This window comes from Scyliorhinus torazame, chromosome 28, assembly GCF_047496885.1.
Source record: "Scyliorhinus torazame isolate Kashiwa2021f chromosome 28, sScyTor2.1, whole genome shotgun sequence".
Lineage (NCBI taxonomy): Eukaryota > Metazoa > Chordata > Chondrichthyes > Carcharhiniformes > Scyliorhinidae > Scyliorhinus > Scyliorhinus torazame.
The window spans coordinates 2,143,965-2,166,837 of record NC_092734.1 but is presented as its reverse complement, the minus strand read 5'-3'; the positions used below and the strand labels follow the sequence as shown (position 1 = coordinate 2,166,837).

The following is a 22,873-nucleotide window of genomic DNA, read 5'->3' as shown; positions in this document are numbered from 1 at the left end:
CACTAACCCCACCCACACACTAACCCCACCACCCACACACTAACCCCACCCCACCCACACACTAATCCCACCGCCCACACACTAGCCCCCCACCCACACTAACCCCACCCCACCCACACACTAACCCCACCCCACCCACGCACTATCCCCACCCCACCCACACACTAACCCCATCCCACCCACACACTAACCCCACCACCCACACACTAACCCCACCACCCACACACTAACCCCACCCCACCCACACACTAACCCCACCACCCACACACTAACCCCACCACCCACACACTAACCCCACCACCCACACACTAACCCCACCCACACACTAACCCCACCACCCACACACTAGCCCCCCACCCACACACTAACCCCACCCACACACTAACCCCACAGCCCACACACTAACCCCACCCCACCCACACACTAACCCCCCACACACACACTAGCCCCCCACCAACACACTAGCCCCACCCACACACTAACCCCACCACCCACACACTAGCCCCCCACCCACACACTAGCCCCACACACACACTAACCCCACCACCCACACACTAGCTCCACCACCCACACACTAGCCCCCACCCACACACGAACCCCATCCCACCCACACACTAATCCCACCACCCACACACTAACCCCACCCCACCCACACACTAATCCCACCACCCACACACTAACCCCACCCCACCCACACACTAACCCCACCATCCACACAGTAACCACACCCCACCCACACACTAACCCCACCCCACCCACACACTAATCCAACCACCCACACACTAGCCCCCCACCCACACACTAACCCCACCACCCACACACTAACCCCACCACCCACACACTAACCCCACCCCACCCACATCTAACCCCACCCACACACTAGCCCCCTACCCACACACTAACCCCACCCCACCCACACACTAATCCCACCACCCACACACTAACACCACCCCACCCACACACTAACCCCACCCCACCCACACACTAACCCCACCCCACCCACACACTAACCCCACCCACACACTAACCCCACCCCACCCACACACTAATTCCACCACCCACACACTAACCCCACCCCACCCACACACTAACCCCCCACCCACACACTATCCCTCCACCCACACACTAACCCCACCACCCACACACTAATCCCACCACCCACACACTAACCCCCCACCCACACACTAATCCCACCACCCACACACTAACCCCACCCACACACAAACCCCACCCCACCCACACACTAACCCCACCACACACACACACTAATCCCACCACCCACACACTAGCCAGCCACCCACACTAATCCCACCCCACCCACACACTAACCCCACCCCACCCACACACTAATCCCACCACCCACACACTAACCCCACCCCACCCACACACTAACCCCACCACCCACAAACTAACCCCCCATCCACACACTAACCCCACCACCCACACACTAACCCCCCACCCACACATTAACCCCTCCCCACCCACACACTAACCCCACCACCCACACACTAACCCCACCCCACCCACACACTAACTCCGCCATCCACACACTAACCCCACCCCACCCACACACTAACCCCACCACCCACACACTAACCCCACCACCCACACACTAACCCTACCCCACCCACACACTAACCCCACCATCCACACAGTAACCCCACCCCACCCACACACTAACCCCACCCACACACTCACCCCACCACACACACACTAACCCCACCACCCACACAGTAACCCCACCCCACCCACACACTAACCCCACCCACACATTAACCCCACCCCACCCACACACTAATCCCACCACCCACACACTAACACCACCCCACCCACACACTAACCCCACCCACACACTAGCCCCCTACCCACACACTAACCCCACCCCACCCACACACTAATCCCACCATCCACACACTAGCCCCCCACCCACACACTAACCCCACCACCCACACACTAACCCCACCCCACCCACACACTAACCCCACCACCCACACACTAGCCCGCCACCGACACACTAACCCCACCACCCACACACTAACCCCACCCCACCCACACACTAATTTCACCACCCACACTCTCGCACCCCACCCACACTAACCCCACCACCCACACACTAGCCCCCCACCCACACACTAACCCCACCACCCACACACTAGCCCCCCACCCACACATTAACCCAACACCCACACACTAGCCCACCACCCACACACTAACCCCCACCCACTCACTAACCCCACCCCACCCACACACTAGCCCCCCACCCACACACTAACCCCACCCCACACACACACTAATCCCACCACCCACACACTAGCCCCCCACCCACACTATCCCCACCCCACCCACACACTAACCCCACCCCACCCACACACTAACCCCACCCCACCCACACACTAACCCCACCACACACACACTAACGCCACCACCCACACACTAACCCCACCCCACCCACACACCCACACACTAACGCCCCACCCACACACTAACGCCCCACCCACACACTAACCCCACCCCACCCACACACTAACCGCACCCCGCCCACACACTAGCCCCCCCACCCACACTAACCCCACCCCACCCACACACTAACCCCACCCCACCCACACACTAACCCCACCACCCACACACTAACACCACCACCCACACACTAACCCCGCCCCACCCACACACCCACACACTAAAGCCCCACCCACACACTAACGCCCCACCCACACACTAACCCCACCCCACCCACACACTAACCCCACCCCGCCCACACACTAACCCCACCCACAGACTAACCCCACCCCACCCACACACTAGCCCACACCACCCACACACTAACCCCACCCCACATACACACTAGCACACCACCCACACACTAACCCCACCCCACACACTATTCCCACCACCCACACACTAACCCCACCGCACACTAACCCCACACCACCCACACACTAACCCCACCCCACCCACACACTAACCCCACCCTACCCACACACTAATCCCACCTCCCACACACTAGCCCCCCACCCACACAAACCCCACCCCACCCACACACTAACCCCACCCTACCCACACACTAATCCCACCTCCCACACACTAGCCCCCCACCCACACAAACCCCACCCCACCCACACACTAACCCCACCACCCATACACTAACCCCACCCACACACTAGCCCCCCACCCACACACTAACCCCACCCTACCCACACAATAATCCCACCACTCACACACTAGCCCCCCACCCACACTAACCCCACCCCACCCACACAGTAACCCCAGCCACACACTAACCCCACCTCCCACACACTAACCCCACCCACACACTAGCCCCCCACCCACACACTAACCCCACCACCCACACACTAACCCCACCTCCCACACACTAACCCCACCCACACACTAGCCCCCCACCCACACACTAATCCCACCGCCCACACACTATCCCCCCACCCACACTAACCCCACCCCACCCACACACTAACCCCACCCCACCCACGCACTATCCCCAGCCCACCCACACACTAACCCCATCCCACACACACACTAACCCCACCACCCACACACTAACCCCACCACCCACACACTAACCCCACCCCACCCACACACTAACCCCACCCCACCCACACACTAACCCCACCACCCACACACTAACCCCACCACCCACACACTAACCCCACCACCCACACACTAACCCCACCACCCACACACTAACCCCACCCACACACTAACCCCACCACCCACACACTAGCCCCCCACCCACACACTAACCCCACCCACACACTAACCCCACAGCCCACACACTAACCCCACCCCACCCACACACTAACCCCCCACACACACACTAGCCCCCCACCAACACACTAGCCCCACCCACACACTAACCCCACCACCCACACACTAGCCCCCCACCCACACACTAGCCCCACACACACACTAACCCCACCACCCACACACTAGCTCCACCACCCACACACTAGCCCCCCACCCACACACGAACCCCATCCCACCCACACACTAATCCCACCACCCACACACTAACCCCACCCCACCCACACACTAATCCAACCACCCACACACTAGCCCCCCACCCACACACTAACCCCACCACCCATACACTAACCCCACCCCACCCACATCTAACCCCACCCACACACTAGCCCCCTACCCACACACTAACCCCACCCCACCCACACACTAACCCCACCACCCACACACTAACCCCACCCCACCCACACACTAACCCCACCCCACCCACACACTAACCCCACCCACACACTAACCCCACCCCACCCACACACTAATCCCACCACCCACACACTAACCCCACCCCACCCACACACTAACCCCCCACCCACACACTATCCCTCCACCCACACACTAACCCCACCACCCACACACTAATCCCACCACCCACACACTAACCCCCCACCCACACACTAATCCCACCACCCACACACTAACCCCACCCACACACAAACCCCACCCCACCCACACACACCCCACCCCACCCACACACTAATCCCACCACCCACACACTAATCCCACCACCCACACACTAACCCCCCACCCACACACTAACCCCACCACCCACACACTAACCCCACCCCACCCACACTCTAACCCCACCCACACACTTGCCCCCTACCCACACACTATCCCCACCCCACCCACACTCTAATCCCACCACCCACACACTAACACCACCCCACCCACACACTAACCCCACCCCACCCACACACTAACCCCACGCCACCCACACATTAATCCCACCCACACACTAACCCCACCCCACCCACACACTAACCCCACCACCCACACACTAATCCCACCTCCCACTAACCCCCCACCCACACACTAATCCCACCACCCACACACTAACCCCCCACCCACACACTAATCCCACCACCCACACACTAACCCCACCCACACACTAACCCCACCCACACACTAACCCCACCACCCACACACTAACCCCACCCACACACTAACCCCACCCACACACTAACCCCACCACCCACACACTAACCCACCACCCACACACTAGCTCCCACCCACACACTAGCCCCCACCCACACACTAACCCCACCACCCACACACTAGCCCTCACCCACACACTAGCCCCTCACCCACACACTAACCCCACCCACACACTAACCCCACCCCGCCCACACACTAACCCCACCACCCACACACTAGCCCCCCACCCACACACTAACCCCACCCCGCCCACACACTAACCCCACCACCCACACACTAACCCCACCCACACACTAACCCCACCCCGCCCACACACTAACCCCACCACCCACACACTAGCCCCCACCCACACACTAACCCCACCCACACACTAACCCCACCCCACCCACACACTAACCCCACCACCCACACTCTAGCCCCCCACCCACACACTAACCCCACCCCGCCCACACACTAACCCCACCACCCACACACTAGCCCCCACCCACACACTAACCCCACCCACACACTAACCCCACCCCGCCCACACACTAACCCCACCACACACACTCTAGCCCCCCACCCACACACTAACCCCACCCCGCCCACACACTAACCCCACCACCCACACACTAACCCCACCCACAGACTAATCCTCCACCCACGCACTAGCCCACACCACCCACACACTAACCCCACCACCCACACACTAACCCCACCCACACACTAACCCCACCCCACCCACACACTAGCCCACACCACCCACACACTAACCCCACCCCACCCACACACTAGCCCACCACCCACACACTAACCCCACCCCACACACTATTCCCACCACCCACACACAAACCCCACCGCACACTAACCCCACACCACCCACACACTAACCCCACCCCACCCACACACTAACCCCACCCTACCCACACACTAATCCCACCTCCCACACACTAGCCCCCCACCCACACAAACCCCACCCCACCCACACACTAACCCCACCCACACACTAACCCCACCACCCATACACTAACCCCACCCACACACTAGCCCCCCACCCACACACTAACCCCACCCTACCCACGCAATAATCCCACCACTCACACACTAGCCCCCCACCCACACTAACCCCACCCCACCCACACAGTAACCCCAGCCACACACTAACCCCACCACCCACACACTAACCCCACCCACACACTAGCCCCCCACCCACACACTAACCCCACCACCCACACACTAACCCCACCCCACCCACACACTAATCCCACCGCCCACACACTAGCCCCCCACCCACACTAACCCCACCCCACCCACACACTAACCCCACCCCACCCACGCACTATCCCCACCCCACCCACACACTAACCGCGCCTCACCCACACACTAACGCCCCACCCACACACTAACGCCACCACCCTCACACTAACCCCACCACCCACACACTAACCCCACCACCCACACACTAACCCCACCCACACACTAACCCCACAGCCCACACACTAACCCCATCCCACCCACACACTGACCCCACCACCCACACACTAGCCCCCCACCCACACACTAACCCGACCCACACATTAACCCCACCACCCACACACTAGCCCCCCATCCACACACTAGCCCCACACACACACTAACCCCACCACCCACACACTAGCCCCCCACCCACACACGAACCCCATCCCACCCACACACTAATCCCACCACCCACACACTAACCACACCCCACCCACACACTAATCCCACCACCCACACACTAACCCCACCCCACCCACACACTAACCCCACCATCCACACAGTAACCACACCCCACCCACACACTAACCCCACCCACACACTAACCCCACCCCACCCACACACTAACCCCACGCACACACTAACCCCACCCCACCCACACACTAATCCAACCACCCACACACTAGCCCCCCACCCACACACTAACCCCACCACCCACACACTAACCCCACCCCATCCACATCTAACCCCACCCACACACTAGCCCCCTACCCACACACTAACCCCACCCCACCCACACACTAATCCCACCACCCACACACTAACACCACCCCACCCACACACTAACGCCACCCCACCCACACACTAACCCCACCCCACCCACACACTAACCCCACCCACACACTAACCCCACCCCACCCACACACTAATCCCACCACCCACACACTAACCCCACCCCACCCACACACTAATCCCCCACCCACACACTATCCCCCCACCCACACACTAACCCCACCACCCACACACTAATCCCACCACCCACACACTAACCCCCCACCCACACACTAATCCCACCACCCACACACTAAGCCCACCCACACACAAACCCCACCCCACCCACACACAAACCCCACCACACCCACACACTAACCCCCCACCCACACACTAATCCCACCACCCACACACTAATCCCACCACCCACACACTAACCCCCCACCCACACACTAACCCCACCACCCACACACTAACCCCACCCCACCCACACTCTAACCCCACCCACACACTAGCCCCCTACCCACACACTAACCCCACCCCACCCACACACTAATCCCACCACCCACACACTAACACCACCCCACCCACACACTAACCCCACCCCACCCACACACTAACCCCACCCCACCCACACACTAATCCCACCCACACACTAACCCCACCCCACCCACACACTAACCCCACCACCCACACACTAATCCCACCTCCCACTAACCCCCCACCCACACACTAATCCCACCACCCACACACTAACCCCCCACCCACACACTAATCCCACCACCCACACACTAACCCCACCCACACACTAACCCCACCCACACACTAACCCCACCCACACACTAACCCCACCCACACACTAACCCCACCACCCACACACTAACCCCACCACCCACACACTAGCCCCCACCCACACACTAGCCCCCCACCCACACACTAACCCCACCACCCACACACTAGCCCCCACCCACACACTAGCCCCCCACCCACACACTAACCCCACCCCGCCCACACACTAACCCCACCACCCACACACTAGCCCCCCACCCACACACTAACCCCACCCCGCCCACACACTAACCCCACCACCCACACACTAACCCCACCCACACACTAACCCCACCCCGCCCACACACTAACCCCACCACCCACACACTAGCCCCCACCCACACACTAACCCCACCCACACACTAACCCCACCCCGCCCACACACTAACCCCACCACCCACACACTAGCCCCCACCCACACACTAACCCCACCCACACACTAACCCCACCCCGCCCACACACTAACCCCACCACCCACACACTAACTCCACCCACACACTAACCCCACCACCCACACACTAACCCCACCACCCACACACTAGCCCCCACCCACACACTAGCCCCCCACCCACACACTAACCCCACCACCCACACACTAACCCCACCCCGCCCACACACTAACCCCACCACCCACACACTAGCCCCCACCCACACACTAACCCCACCCACACACTAACCCCACCCCGCCCACACACTAACCCCACCACCCACACTCTAGCCCCCCACCCACACACTAACCCCACCCCGCCCACACACTAACCCCACCACCCACACTCTAGCCCCCCACCCACACACTAACCCCACCCCGCCCACACACTAACCCCACCCACAGACTAATCCCCCACCCACGCACCCTGCCCCCGACACCCCGTCGTTGCCTGGCACCATATGAGCCTCTGGCCCTGGTTCCATCTCTATTGCCAGGCCTACCGTTTGGCATCCTCCTGCAGGGGCTGCTGTGGTCGGGGGTGGGGGGTTTGGGGGGAGTTGGTGGGGCGGGCTAGGGTACAGGAGGAATGGTGAGGGTGGGGGCACCCATACAGCTGACGGCACTCTACACAACCAGGAGCCATGGTGGGCAGTCAGTAGGGTGCACAGCAAGATGGCTGCTTTGCTGGCCGCGGCAATGGTGGTCACCATGGTCCATCTTCCTGACACACCCATATACCGGTCCCCCCCCCCCCCTATCCTCCCCTGGGGGCTGGCAGAGGCCCCCCTCCCCCTCAGTGGCAGGACTCGCAGCCCATGGTCGTCCTACCTGCTCCCTCTCTCTCATCGCCCAAGGCGCCTGTTTCCTGATTTTTAAAACCACAAGTGCAACTCGCCGTCAATAATTCTCCTTGACGGAGGCGGAGCATCGCGGAGAATTACCCGGTCAGGCCCACTGATGATATGCGAATGGCATTTACTGTACAGCGGAGTAGAACCCATTGGCGCCGCTGTCAAGGCACCGAAGCGTGGCTTTCTGCGTGCACCGGGCACCCCTCCCTGATTCTCCGCCCCGCCCAATTGTGTTTTGTGATTTTGCCGTTGGGTAAAGGAGAATCCCGCTCATGTGATCTTCGAAGCAGTTTGACATGATTCTCAGACTCCCGGGGCTCGATTCTCCATTCCTGGGACTTCAGAGAGTGTGGCACCTGAAACATTTTTCCTTTTTCTTTGTGGAGTGGCCATTCTGAAAGATTGAACTCATTGTTCTGATTTCTGTTCTTCCTGTTCCCAGAGAGTTCAAAAATCCTACAGCTTTAGCTAATATCCAGCTGAGTTTCATTTCTGTTTGCTGACACTGACATCTTTGTCGAAGAGAGTCGCAGCACAAATGAGTTTGGAGATTTGGTGAAATTTGCCGATTTTGTGAAGGTTTGGTAATTTTTATTGAAGTGATTGAAGAGTTGATGGAGGATTGGTGATTTGGTGAATATGTGGTGATTTGCTTCCCCAATCTGCTTGCTCAATAATGGATCAAACAGTTTACAAAGTTGTTTTGTGGTAGTAATGATGGTGAAATTGTCAGCATTCACCATCATTACTTCACTGAAACTTAACTTCAGGAGTGATGGCCGGAGCCAGCAGCTGAGCAGCTAAACATTGGAAACGAGGGGCTGGTAAATTGGGAGCTCCTCGGTAGAGTGAACGCAGCAAATTCCAATCAACTGCACTCTCCATTGAAATTATCATCTGACAAAAACTTCCAATGTTCTTCTCATTATAAAAAAAGCTTTGGAAAAAGTTCCACTTTGTTGAATGAGGTCTAGCTGGGCTCTTAATGGTGTTCTATCTTCAGAATTACTTTTAAATACCTTCACTGGCCCTGGAAAGCTAATTTTATGTTTATGGACTGTCAAATTTCTTCTTATAAAAACAATTGCAAAGTTTATTGAGATAGTGAATCCACTTTGACTTATCCCAAAGTGCATTAAAAGTCTGTGCAGCCTCAAGTTGCTGTATGATTTCCTCCTGTTCCTCGCGTTAACATTAAACTCATTCGTGCAGCTGAGTCACAAACTGTAAAGCTGCACAGGCGTGCCCGAGCCAAAATCCAAACACACTGAGCATTTTTGAATTCACTGCCTCTCTGCTCCAATTGAATACAAGACAACTTTGTAACTCCCTGAACTATTTGTTGATTTCTTTATCTGATGCTGACAGGAGATGAGGTGAAGCTGTGGAAGTGGAATGCTGGTCTCTCTCTGCCAATATCAGATTGCATGCTGTGTAACATATGGCTTACTGATATTTTCTGTCTCTCTTTCCCTCTCTCATTGTGAAAACTCTCAATGCAGCAGAGCACCTGGGAATAGAATTCATGGGTATGGACACCACTCTTTATTCTGCCTGCCTTTGTGTCACTAACAAGTGCTTCATTTGTCTGGCTCTAACCTTTTGTTTCTGTTTATTTTCAATGTATCTGTGTTGTGTCTGCTCTCTCTCTGTGTTGTGTCTGCTCTCTATCTCCTCTCTTTCTCTCGCTGCTCTCTCTCTCTCTGTCTGCTCTCTCCGCTTTTTCTCTCTTTGTCTGCTCTCTCTGTCTGCTCTCTCTGTCTGCTTTCTCTCTCTCTTTCTGATCTCTCACTCCCCTATCTGCTCCCTCTCTGCTCTCTCACTCTCTTTGTCTGCTCTCCCTGCCTTTCTGCTCCCACTCTTTGCTCTCTCTGTCTGCTCTCGCTCACTCTGTCAGCTCTCTCTCACTCTTCCTCACTGTGTCTGCTCTCTCTCTGTTTGCTCTCCCATTCTCTCTCTCTGCTCTCTGTCTGCTCTCTCTCCCTCTTCCTCTCTCTCTACTCTCTCTGTCTGCTCTGCCTCTCTTTCTGTCTGCTCTCTCTCTTTCACGCTGTCTGCTCTTTCTTCCTCTCACGGTCTGCACGGTAAGCCATGGGGTACGGGCCTCTGGCACAGAGTTTGTCCCTGTTGCTCAGAAGGGAAGGGGGAGGGCCTGTATCAAAGGTGAATTCTAGCAGCAGAGGGAACAACTGTGAAAAGACCTCATCAAGGCCACTGAAGGGATTTCCGGTTGCGGTGATGCCGAGCTAGCCGCACGCTTCGGTGGCTCCAGCTCCGACGGACCTTCGGGCTCTTTTAAGAGCCCCAACGGGGAATTTTTCGATGACGCAACCCGGTGTGGGGTGTGTGAGAAGGGAGTCCCCCCCCCAAACGAAGGAGGAAAAAACCGGCGGCGGCTGCAGCGCGAGGAATCGTCGACCAAAGGGTCAGAAAGAGAGAAGTACAAGATGGCGGCGGAGAAAGCGCAGGCGACATGGGGGCCTGAGCAGGATGAGATCGTGAGACGGTGCGTGGAGCTGCTGAAGAGGGAGGTGCTGACCCCGTTGCTACAGGCAATTGAGGGGCTCAAGGAGACATTAAAGACCCAGGAGACAGAGCTCCGCGTGGTGGAGCAGAAGGTGACAGATATTGAGGACGAGATCCTGGGCCTGGCGGTTAAGACACAGACGCACGAGGCACTTCATAAAAAGTGTACTGAAAGGATCGAAGCCCTAGAAAATGGAGCGCGAAGGAAGAACCTTCGGATACTGGGTCTCCCTGAGGGTGTGGAAGGAGTGGACTGTGGAGCGTACGCAAGTACGATGCTGAGCTCACTGATGGGTGCTGAGGCCCCTACGGGCCCCTTGGAGGTGGAGTGGGCAAATCGGATTCCGGCGAGAAGACCAAAAGCGGGAGAACCACCCAGGGCGATAATCGTGCGATTTTACCGCCTTAAGGATAGAGAAGAGGTCCTGAGATGGGCTAAAAAGGTGCGGAGTAGCAGATGGGAGAATGCAGTGGTACGGGTATACCAGGATTGGAGTGCGGAGGTGGCGAGAAGGAGGGCGAGCTTCAACCGAGCCAAAGAGGTGTTGCATAAAAGGAAGGTGAAGTTCGGGATGCTGCAGCCGGCAAGACTATGGGTCACGTATCAGGAGAGACACCATTATTTCGAGACGGCGGAGGAAGCATGGACCTTCATCAAACAAGAGAAATTGGATCGGAACTGAGGGACTGATGCTGCAGGAAATGTTATTGTTAATGTTATGGTTGAAGTTAATTGAGAAGTAAACAGGGAAGGGGGGAGACATTGGGGAAATGTGGGCGCCGGTGAGGGGGGAAAGACGGGACATAGTTGGAGAATGGGGAAGGGAAGGGGGAGGGGAAAGGGAGCTGCGCCATAAGAGGCGGGTCAGGTAAAGGGATGTTCCCGCGCCAGAAAGAATAAGGCGGGAAGACAGGCGCAAGGCGGATGGGAGTTCCCCACACGGGGGGGTCGAGGAGTGAGCAGGAGTAGCCGGGGTCAGTTGAAGTCAGCTGACTTACGGAAGTAATATGGGGGGAGCAATCACGCTAGAAAGAGATCTAGCGGGGGGGGGGGGGGGGTCAACTGGGTTGCTGCTGCGGAAATCCAAAAGGAAATGGCTAAAGAGTGGGTGGGCGGGGATGGTGTGCGACGCTGGGGGAGCGAGCGGGAGCGCGGAGGCGGGATATGGGACTGGCCTAGAGAAGGTAATGGCTAGTCGACACGGGAGGGGGGCAGGTAGCCCCCTAGTGAGGCTGATCACGTGGAACGTGAGAGGCCTGAACGGACCGATAAAAAGGGCCCGAGTGCTCGCGCATTTGAAAGGACTAAGGGCAGACGTGGTTATGCTCCAAGAGACGCACCTAAAGGTGGCGGACCAAGTTAGGCTAAGGAAAGGATGGGTGGGACAGGTGTTCCACTCAGAACTGGACGCAAAGAATAGAGGGGTGGCCATTTTGGTGCGGAAACGGGTAGCATTTGAAGCAAAGAACATCGTAGCAGATAGCGGAGGTAGATATGTAATGGTGAGTGGCAGGCTGGAGGGAATGGAGGTCGTGTTGGTTAATGTGTATGCCCCAAACTGGGACGATGCGGGATTTATGAGACGGATGCTGGGGCGTATACCGGACCTGGAGGTAGGAAACTTGATTTTAAGAGGGGACTTTAATACGGTGCTGGACCCGGGGCTAGATAGATCCAGCTCAAGGACCGGAAGAAGGCCGGTAGCGGCCAAGGTACTTAAGGGGTTTATGGACCAAATGGGGGGAGTGGATCCATGGCGATTTCTTAGACCTAGGGCTAGGGAGTTTTCCTTCTTCTCCCATGTCCATAAAGTGTACTCCCGGATAGATTTTTTTGTTTTGGGAAGGTCGTTGATCTCTAGGGTGGAAGAAGCTGAGTATTCAGCCATAGCGGTTTCGGATCATGCCCCACATTGGGTGGACCTGGAATTAGGAGAGGAAAGGGAGCAGAGAACACTCTGGCGATTAGATGTGGGACTGATGGCGGATGAGGGAGTGTGTGCAAGAGTGCGGGGGTGTATTGAGAGATACCTGGAGGTCAATGACGACGGCGAGGTCCCTGTGGGAGTGGTATGGGAAGCACTAAAAGCGGTGGTCAGAGGAGAGCTGATCTCCATTGGGGCCCACAAAAGGGAAACAGAGGCCAAGGAAAGGGAAAGATTACTGGGGGAGATTTTAAGGGTGGACAGGGAATTTGCAGAGACCCCGGAGGAGGAATTGTACAGGGAGAGGAGACGACTCCAGACGGAATTTGACCTTCTGACCACCAGAAAGGCGGAGGTACTGTGGAGGAAGGCACAGGGGAGGAGGTATGAATATGGGGAAAAGGCTAGTCGCCTGTTGGCTCATCAATTGCGAAAGAGGGCAGCAGCGAGGGAGATAGGAGGAATTAGAGATGAAAGGGGAGACACGGTGCGAAGGGCAGGAAAGATAAATGAGGTGTTCAAGACCTTCTATGAGGAACTGTATAGGTCTCAACCCCCAGAGGGAGAGGAGGGGATGCGGCAGTTCCTGGACCAATTGAGGTTCCCGAAAGTGGAGGAGCGGGGGGTGGTAGGCCTGGGGGCACCGATTGGGGTGGACGAGGTTATTAAGGGACTGGGAAGCATGCAAGCAGGGAAGGCCCTAGGACCAGACGGGTTCCCGGTGGAGTATTACAGAAAATATGTGGACTTGTTGGCCCCGTTGATGGTGAGGACGTTCAATGAGGCCAGGAAAGGGGGGACTCTACCCCCGACGATGTCGGAGGCGACGATATCGTTAATTTTGAAGAGGGATAAAGATCCGTTGCAGTGCGGGTCCTATAGACCCATTTCATTATTGAACGTGGACGCCAAATTGTTGGCAAAGGTACTGGCATCGAGGATAGAGGACTGTGTCCCGGGGGTGGTGCACGAAGACCAGACAGGGTTCGTAAAAGGGAGACAACTGAATGTTAACGTGCGACGACTATTAGGGGTGATAATGATGCCCCCAGTGGAGGGGGAGGCAGAGATAGTGGCGGCAATGGACGCAGAGAAGGCATTTGATAGGGTGGAGTGGGAGTATTTATGGGAAGTGTTAAGGAGGTTTGGGTTTGGGAACGGGTTTATTAGCTGGGTTAGACTTCTTTATGGGGCTCCAACGGCAAGTGTAGTTACAGGTCGACATAGATCGGAGTATTTCCGACTATATAGGGGAACAAGACAGGGATGCCCGCTGTCTCCATTGTTGTTCGCGTTGGCAATTGAACCTCTGGCCATGGCGTTGAGAGACTCCAGGAAATGGAGAGGGGTGATTAGAGGGGGAGAAGAACACCGAGTCTCGTTATACGCGGATGACCTATTGTTATACGTGTCGGACCCAGCGGGGGGGATGATAGAGGTTATGCGAATTTTGAGGGGGTTCGGGGATTTCTCGGGGTATAGGCTAAACATGGGGAAGAGTGAATTATTTGTGATACATCCAGGGGACCAGAGTAGAGAGATAGAAGGCTTGCCTCTAAGGAAAGTGGAAAGAAACTTCCGATACCTGGGGATTCAGATCGCTAGGAGCTGGGGAACCTTGCACAGACTTAATCTGACACGGTTGGTAGAACAAATGGAGGAGGACTTCAAGAGGTGGGACATGCAGCCTCTATCGCTGGCGGGCAGGGTGCAAGCAATTAAGATGATGGTCCTCCCGAGGTTCTTATTTGTATTTCAATGTCTCCCTATACTAATCACCAAGACCTTTTTTAATAAAATAGACAGGAGCATCACGAGCTTCGTGTGGGCAGGGAAAGTTCCGAGAGTAAGGAGGGGGTTCCTTCAGCGTAGTAGGGACAGAGGAGGATTGGCACTACCGAACTTGGGCGATTACTATTGGGCCGCCAATGTGGCAATGATACGTAAATGGATGATGGAGGGTGAGGGAGCGGCGTGGGAAAGACTGGAGAGAAAGTCCTGTAAAGGGACGAGTTTAGAGGCGCTGGTGACGGCGCCGCTACCGATCTCACCTAAAAAGTTTACCACGAACCCGGTGGTGGCAGCAACATTGAATATCTGGGGACAGTGGAGGCGACAGAGAGGGGTGCGGGGAGCCCTGGTGGGGTCCCCAATCAGGAACAACCATAGGTTCGCCCCAGGAAGAATGGATGGAGGATTTCAGAGCTGGTACCAGTTGGGAATTAGGAGGGTGGGAGATTTATTTATAGATGAGACTTTTGCGAGCTTGGGAGCATTGGAGGAAAAGTATAAGTTGCCCCGGGGAAATTTCTTGAGATATATGCAGGTGAGGGCGTTTACTAGACAACAGGTGAGGGAATTTCCGTTGCTCCCTACACAGGGGATACAGGACAGGGTGCTTTCAGGGGTGTGGGTCGGAGAGGGCAAGGTGTCAGAGATTTACCGAGCGATGAGGGAAGAGGGGGAGGAGTCGGTGGGCGAACTAAAAGGAAAGTGGGAAGAAGAACTAGGGGAGGAGATAGAGGAGGGTATGTGGGCTGATGCCCTAAGCAGGGTAAATTCCTCTTCCTCATGCGCCAGGCTTAGCCTGATTCAATTTAAGGTGCTACATAGAGCACACATAACGGGAGCAAGATCGAGCAGGTTCTTTGGAGTGGAGGACAAATGTGGGAGGTGTGGCGGGAGCCCGGCAAACCACGCACATATGTTTTGGGCGTGCCCGACACTGGAAGGGTATTGGAAGGGAGTGACGGGAGTGATTTCGCGGGTGGTGAAGGCCCGGGTCAAACCAGGCTGGGGGTTAGCTCTATTTGGAGTTGCGGAAGAGCCGGGAGTGCAGGAGGCGAAAGAGGCCGACGTTGTGGCCTTTGCGTCCCTAGTAGCCCGGCGCAGGATCCTACTCATGTGGAAGGAGGCGAAACCCCCCGGACTGGAGGCCTGGGTAAATTATATGGCGGGGTTCATTAAACTGGAGCAGATAAAGTTTGCCCTGAGTGGATCGGCTCAAGGGTTCACCAGGCGGTGGCAGCCATTTCTCGACTACCTAGGGGAACGTTAGAGGGAAGACAGATGACCAGCAGCAGCAACCCAGGGGGAGGGGGGGGGGGGGGGGGGGGGGAGGGGGGGTTTAGTTTAGTTTAGGTCAAAGATAAAGGGGTTTTGTTACTTGTGTATTGTTAAAAATTTCTGTATTGTTATTGTTGCGTTTGCTTTGTAAGAGGGGAAAAATTGTTGTTTGGGAAAAAAATTTCAATAAAGCATATTTTTTTAAAAAAAGAAGGGAAGGGGGGAGAGGAGCAGAGCATTAGTAATTGGGGACTCGATAGTCAGGGGCACAGATAGGAGATTTTGTGGGAGCGTGAGAGACTCACGTTTGGTATGTTGTCTCCCAGGTGCAAGGGTACGTGGTGTCTCGGATCGTGTTTTACGGGTCCTTAAGGGGGAGGGGGAGCAGCCCCAAGTCGTGGTCCACATTGGCACTAACGACATAGGTAGGAAAGGGGACAAGGATGTCAGGCAGGCTTTCAGGGAGCTAGGATGGAAGCTCAGAACTAGAACAAACAGAGTTGTTATCTCTGGGTTGTTGCCCGTGCCACGTGATAATGAGATGAGGAATAGGGAGAGAGAGCAATTAAACACGTGGATACAGGGATGGTGCAGGCGGGAGGGATTCAGAGTTCTGGATTACTGGGGCTCTTTCTGGGGAAGGTGGGACCTCTACAGACAGGATGGTCTACATCTGAACCTGAGGGGCACAAATATCCTGGGGGGGAGATTTGTTAGTGCTCTCTGGGGGGGTTTAAACTAATGCAGCAGGGGCATGGGAACCTGGATTGTAGTTTTAGGGTACGGGAGATTGAGAGTATAGAGGTCAGGAGCACAGATTTGACGTCGCAGGAGGGGGCCAGTGTTCAGGTAGGTGGTTTGAAGTGTGTCTACTTCAATGCCAGGAGTATACAAAATAAGGTAGGGGAACTGGCTGCATGGGTTGGTACCTGGGACTTCGATGTTGTGGCCATTTCGGAGACATGAAGGATAGAGCAGGGACAGGAATGGATGTTGCAGGTTCCGGGGTTTAGGTGTTTTAGTAAGCTCAGAGAAGGAGGCAAAAAAGGGGGAGGTGTGGCGCTGCTAGTCAAGAGCAGTATTACGGTGGCGGAGAGGATGCTAGATGGGGACTCATCTTCCGAGGTAGTACGGGCTGAGGTTAGAAACAGGAAAGGAGAGGTCACCCTGTTGGGAGTTTTCTATAGGCCTCCAAATAGTTCTAGGGATGTAGAGGAAAGGATGGCGAGGATGATCCTGGATAAGAGCGAAAGTAACAGGGTAGTTATTATGGGAGACTTTAACTTTCCAAATATTGACTGGAAAAGATATAGTTCGCGTACATTAGATGGGTCGTTTTTTGTACAGTGTGTGCAGGAGGGTTTCCTGACACAATATGTTGACAGGCCAACAAGAGGCGAGGCCACGTTGGATTTGGTTTTGTGTAATGAACCTGGCCAGGTTTTGGATTTGGAGGTAGGAGAGCACTTTGGGGACAGTGACCACAATTCGGTGACGTTTACGTTAGTGATGGAAAGGGATAAGTATACACCGCAGGGCAAGAGTTATAGCTGGGGGAAGGGCAATTATGATGCCATTAGACGTGACTTGGGGGGGATAGGTTGGAGAAGTAGACTGCAAGTGTTGGGCACACTGGATAAGTGGAGCTTGTTCAAGGATCAGCTACTGCGTGTTCTTGATAAGTACGTACCGGTCAGGCAGGGAGGAAGGCTTAGAGCGAGGGAACCGTGGTTTACCAAAGAAGTGGAATCTCTTGTTAAGAGGAAGAAGGAGGCCTATGTGAAGATGAGGTGTGAAGTTTCAGTTGGGGCGATGGATAGTTACAAGGTAGTGAGGAAGGATCTAAATAGAGAGCTAAGACGAGCAAGGAGGGGACATGAGAAGTATTTGGCAGGTAGGATCAAGGAAAACCCAAAAGCTTTCTATAGGTATGTCAGGAATAAGCGAATGACTAGGGTAAGAGTAGGACCAGTCAAGGACAGGGATGGGAAGTTGTGTGTGGAGTCTGAAGAGATAGGCGAGATACTAAATGAATATTTTTCGTCAGTATTCACTCAGGAAAAAGATAATGTTGTGGAGGAGAATGCTGAGCCCCAGGCTATTAGAATAGATGGCATTGAGGTACGTAGGGAAGAGGTGTTGGCAATTCTGGACAGGCTGAAAATAGATAAGTCCCCGGGGCCTGATGGGATTTATCCTAGGATTCTCTGGGAGGCCAGGGAAGAGATTGCTGGACCTTTGGCTTTGATTTTTATGTCATCATTGGCTACAGGAATAGTGCCAGAGGACTGGAGGATACCAAATGTGGTCCCTTTGTTAAAAAAGGGGAGCAGAGACAACCCCGGCAACTATAGACCGGTGAGCCTCACGTCTGTAGTGGGTAAAGTCTTGGAGGGGATTATAAGAGACAAGATTTCTAATCATCTAGATAGGAATAATATGATCAGGGATAGTCAGCATGGCTTTGTGAAGGGTAGGTCATGCCTCACAAACCTTATCGAGTTCTTTGAGAAGGTGACTGAACAGGTAGACGAGGGTAGAGCAGTTGATGTGGTGTATATGGATTTCAGTAAAGCGTTTGATAAGGTTCCCTACGGTAGGCTATTGCAGAAAATACGGAGGCTGTGGATTGAGGGTGATTTAGAGATGTGGATCAGAAATTGGCTAGCTGAAAGAAGACAGAGGGTGGTGGTTGATGGGAAATGTTCAGAATGGAGTTCAGTTACAGGTGGCGTACCACAAGGATCTGTTCTGGGGCCGTTGCTGTTTGTCATTTTTATCAATGACCTAGAGGAAGGCGCAGAAGGGTGGGTGAGTAAATTTGAAGACGACACTAAAGTCGGTGGTGTTGTCGACAGTGTGGAGGGATGTAGCATGTTACAGAGGGACATAGATAAGCTGCAGAGCTGGGCTGAGAGGTGGCAAATGGAGTTTAATGTAGAGAAGTGTGAGGTGATTCACTTTGGAAGGAATAACAGGAATGCGGAATATTTGGCTAATGGCAAAGTTCTTGGAAGTGTGGATGAGCAGAGGGATCTAGGTGTCCATACACATAGATCCCTGAAAGTTGCCACCCAGGTTAATAGGGTTGTGAAGAAGGCCTATGGAGTGTTGGCCTTTATTGGTAGAGGGATTGAGTTCCGGAGTCAGGAGGTCATGTTGCAGCTGTACAAAACTCTGGTACGGCCGCATTTGGAGTATTGCGTACAGTTCTGGTCACCGCATTATAGGAAGGACGTGGAGGCTTTGGAGCGGGTGCAGAGGAGATTTACCAGGATGTTGCCTGGTATGGAGGGAAAATCTTATGAGGAAAGGCTGATGGACTTGAGGTTGTTTTCGTTGGAGAGAAGAAGGTTAAGAGGAGACTTAATAGAGGCATACAAAATGATTGGGGGGTTAGATAGGGTGGACAGCGAGAGCCTTCTCCCGCGGATGGAAATGGCTGGCACGAGGGGACATAGCTTTAAACTGAGGGGTAATAGATATAGGACAGAGGTCAGAGGTAGGTTCTTTACGCAAAGAGTGGTGAGGCCGTGGAATGCCCTACCTGCAACAGTAGTGAACTCGCCAACATTGAGGGCATTTAAAAGTTTATTGGATAAGCATATGGATGATAATGGCATAGTGTAGGTTAGATGGCTTTTGTTTTGGTGCAACATCGTGGGCCGAAGGGCCTGTACTGCGCTGTATCGTTCTATGTTCTATGCTCTCGCTCTGTCTGCTTTCTCCCTCCCTGCTCTCTCTCAGTCTGCTCTCTCTCTCTGTCTGCTCTCTCTACATGCCTACTCTTTTCTATCTGTCTGCACTCGTTGTCCATCTACACACTCTTTCTCTCTCTGCTCCCTCTGTATGTCTGCTCTCTCTCTGTCTGCTTCCCCCTCTCTCTTGCTCTCTATCTGTCTGCTCTCTCTTGCTTTCTCTCTCTCTGTCTGCTCCCCCTCTCTCTTGCTCTCTCTCTGTCTGCTCTCTCTCTCTCTGATCCCATTTACCCTGTGTCTACTGACCTTCACTCTGTCTACTCTCTCGCTATATCTGTCTGTGTCTGCTCTCTCTTGGTTCTCCCTCTCTCTGTCATTTTTCTCTCTGTGTCTGCTCTCTCTCTCTGCCTGCTCTATTTTTCTGTGTCTGCTCTCCCTCTGTGTCTGCCCTTTCTCCCTGTCTTCTCTCTCTGTCTGCTCACTCACTTTCTCCATTTGCTCTCTGTCTGTCTGCTCTCTTTCTTGCTCTTTCTCTCAATGCCTGCTCTCTCTCTCTGTCTGCTCTCTCTCATTGCATCTGTGTCTGTCCTCCCTCCCTCTCCTTCTCTCTCTCTCTGATCGTGCTCTCTCTTATCTCTCTCTCTCTGATCTCTCTCTGTGTTTGCCCTTTCTTTGTGTCTGATCTCTCTCTCTGTCTACTCCCTCTCTCTGTCTGCTCTCTCTCTGTCTGCTCTCTCTGCTTGTTCTCTCTGTCAGCTCTCTCTCGCCCTGTGCTCTCTCAATCTCTGTGTGCTCTCTCTCTCTCTGCCTGCGCTCTCTCTCTCTGTCTGCTCTCTCTCGCTGCCTCTGTGTCTATCCACCCTCCCTCTCCTTCTCTCTCCCTGATCACGCTCTCTCCCTGATCTCTCTCTCTCTCTCTCTCTCTGATCGCTCTCTCTCTCTGTCTGATCTCTCTCTATGTTTGCCCTTTCTGTGTCTGATCTCTCTCTCTGTCTGCTCCCTCTCTCTGTCTGCTCTCTCTCTGTCTGCTCCCTCTCTCTGTCTGCTCTCTCTGTGTCTGCACTCTCTGCTTGTTCTCTCTGTGAGCTCTCTCTCGCCCTGTGCTCTCTCACTCTCTGTGTGCTCTCTCTCTGCCTGCGCTCTCTCTCTCTTGCTGTCTGCTCTCTCTCGCTGCCTCTGTGTCTGTCCTCCCTCCCTCTCCTTCTCTCTCTGATCGCGCACTCTCTCTGATCTCTCTCTCTCTCTCTCTCCCTGATCGCTCTCTCTCTCTGTCTGATCTCTCTCTCTGTCTGATCTCTCTCTGTCTTTGCCCTTTCTGTGTCTGATCTCTCTCTCTGTCTGCTCCCTCTCTCTGTCTGCTCTCTCTCTGTCTGCACTCACTGCTTGTTCTCTGTCAGCTCTCTCTCTCCCTGTGCACTCTCACTCTCTGTCTGCTCTCTTTTTCTCTGTCTGCTCTCCCTGCTCCCTTTCATTCTGTCTGTCTCCCTGTTCACCCTCTCTCTGTCTTCTCTCGCTCTCTCTGCTTTCTTTCTGCTCTCTCCCTATGTCTGCTCTCTCACTCTCTATGTCTGCTTTCTCTCTCTCTGCCCCTTCCCTGTCTGCTCTCTCTCACTCTGTCTGCTCTCTCTCTCTCTGTCTGCTCTCTCTCTCTCTCACTGCTCTCTCTCAGTCTGCTCTCTCTCTCTGCTCTCTCGCTCTCTATATCTGCTCTCTCTGTCTCTCTGCTCTCTCTCTGCTCTCTCTTTCTGTCCGCTCTCTCTCCTAGCCTGCTCTTTCTCTCTCTGTCTGCTCTCTCACTCTGTGCATCTGGACACTCTCTCTCTGCTCCCTCTGTATGTCAGCTCTCTCTCTGTCTGCTCTCGCTCTATCTCTCTGTCTGCTCTCTCTTGCTTTCTCTCTCTGTCTGATCCCACTCACTCTGTGTCTACTGACCCTCTCTACTCTCTGTCCCTATCTGCTCTCTCGCTATATCTATCTGTCTGCTCTCTCTCTCTTGGTTCTCCCTCGCTTTGTCTTTTCTTTCTCCGTGTCTGTTCTTTCTCTCTCTCTGCCTGCTCTATTTTTCTGTGTCTGCTCTCTCTCTCCCTGTCTTCGCTTTCTGCTCATCCACTTTCTCCATCTGCTCTCTCTCTTGCTCTTAATGCCTACTCTCTACCTTTCCCTGTCTCCTCTCTATGTCTGCTCACTCTCTTCTCCGTCTGCTATCTCACTTTGTCTGCTCTCTCTCTTTCTCTCTCTTTCAATGCCCGTTCTCTCTCTCTGTCTGCTCTCTCTATCTATCTCTGTGTCTGTCCTCCCTCCCACCCCCCTCGCTCTCTCTCTCTATGATCACTCTCTCTCACTGTCTGATCTCTCTCTGTTTTTGCCCTCTCTGTGTCTGATCTCTCTCTCTGTCTGCTCCCTCTCCCTACCTGCTCTCTCTGCTCTGTTTCATTCTGTCTGTCTCTCTGCTCATCCTCTCTCCCTGTCTGCATTCTCTCAATGTCTGTTCTTTTTCCCTGCTCCCTCATGCTCTGTGTGCGTGTCCTTTCCCTCTCTCTTTGTGCTCTCTCTCTCACTCTTTGTCTGCTCTCTTTTTCTCTCTCTACTCCCTCTTGT

At 54.8% G+C, this 22,873-nt stretch overlaps 1 protein-coding gene across 1 annotated transcript in view; it reads left to right on the top strand.

Annotated features, from left to right (window-relative positions):
* LOC140403473 (pro-neuregulin-3, membrane-bound isoform-like) overlaps window positions 1-22,873 on the top strand; it is a 439,024-nt gene that overhangs the window by 363,525 nt on the left and 52,626 nt on the right. Inside the window, exon 4 of the mRNA XM_072491373.1 lies at window positions 10,563-10,589. Within this exon, the coding sequence (XP_072347474.1) occupies window positions 10,586-10,589 (4 nt within the window). The 5' untranslated portion in view covers window positions 10,563-10,585. The remainder of the gene's footprint in view (window positions 1-10,562; window positions 10,590-22,873) is intronic.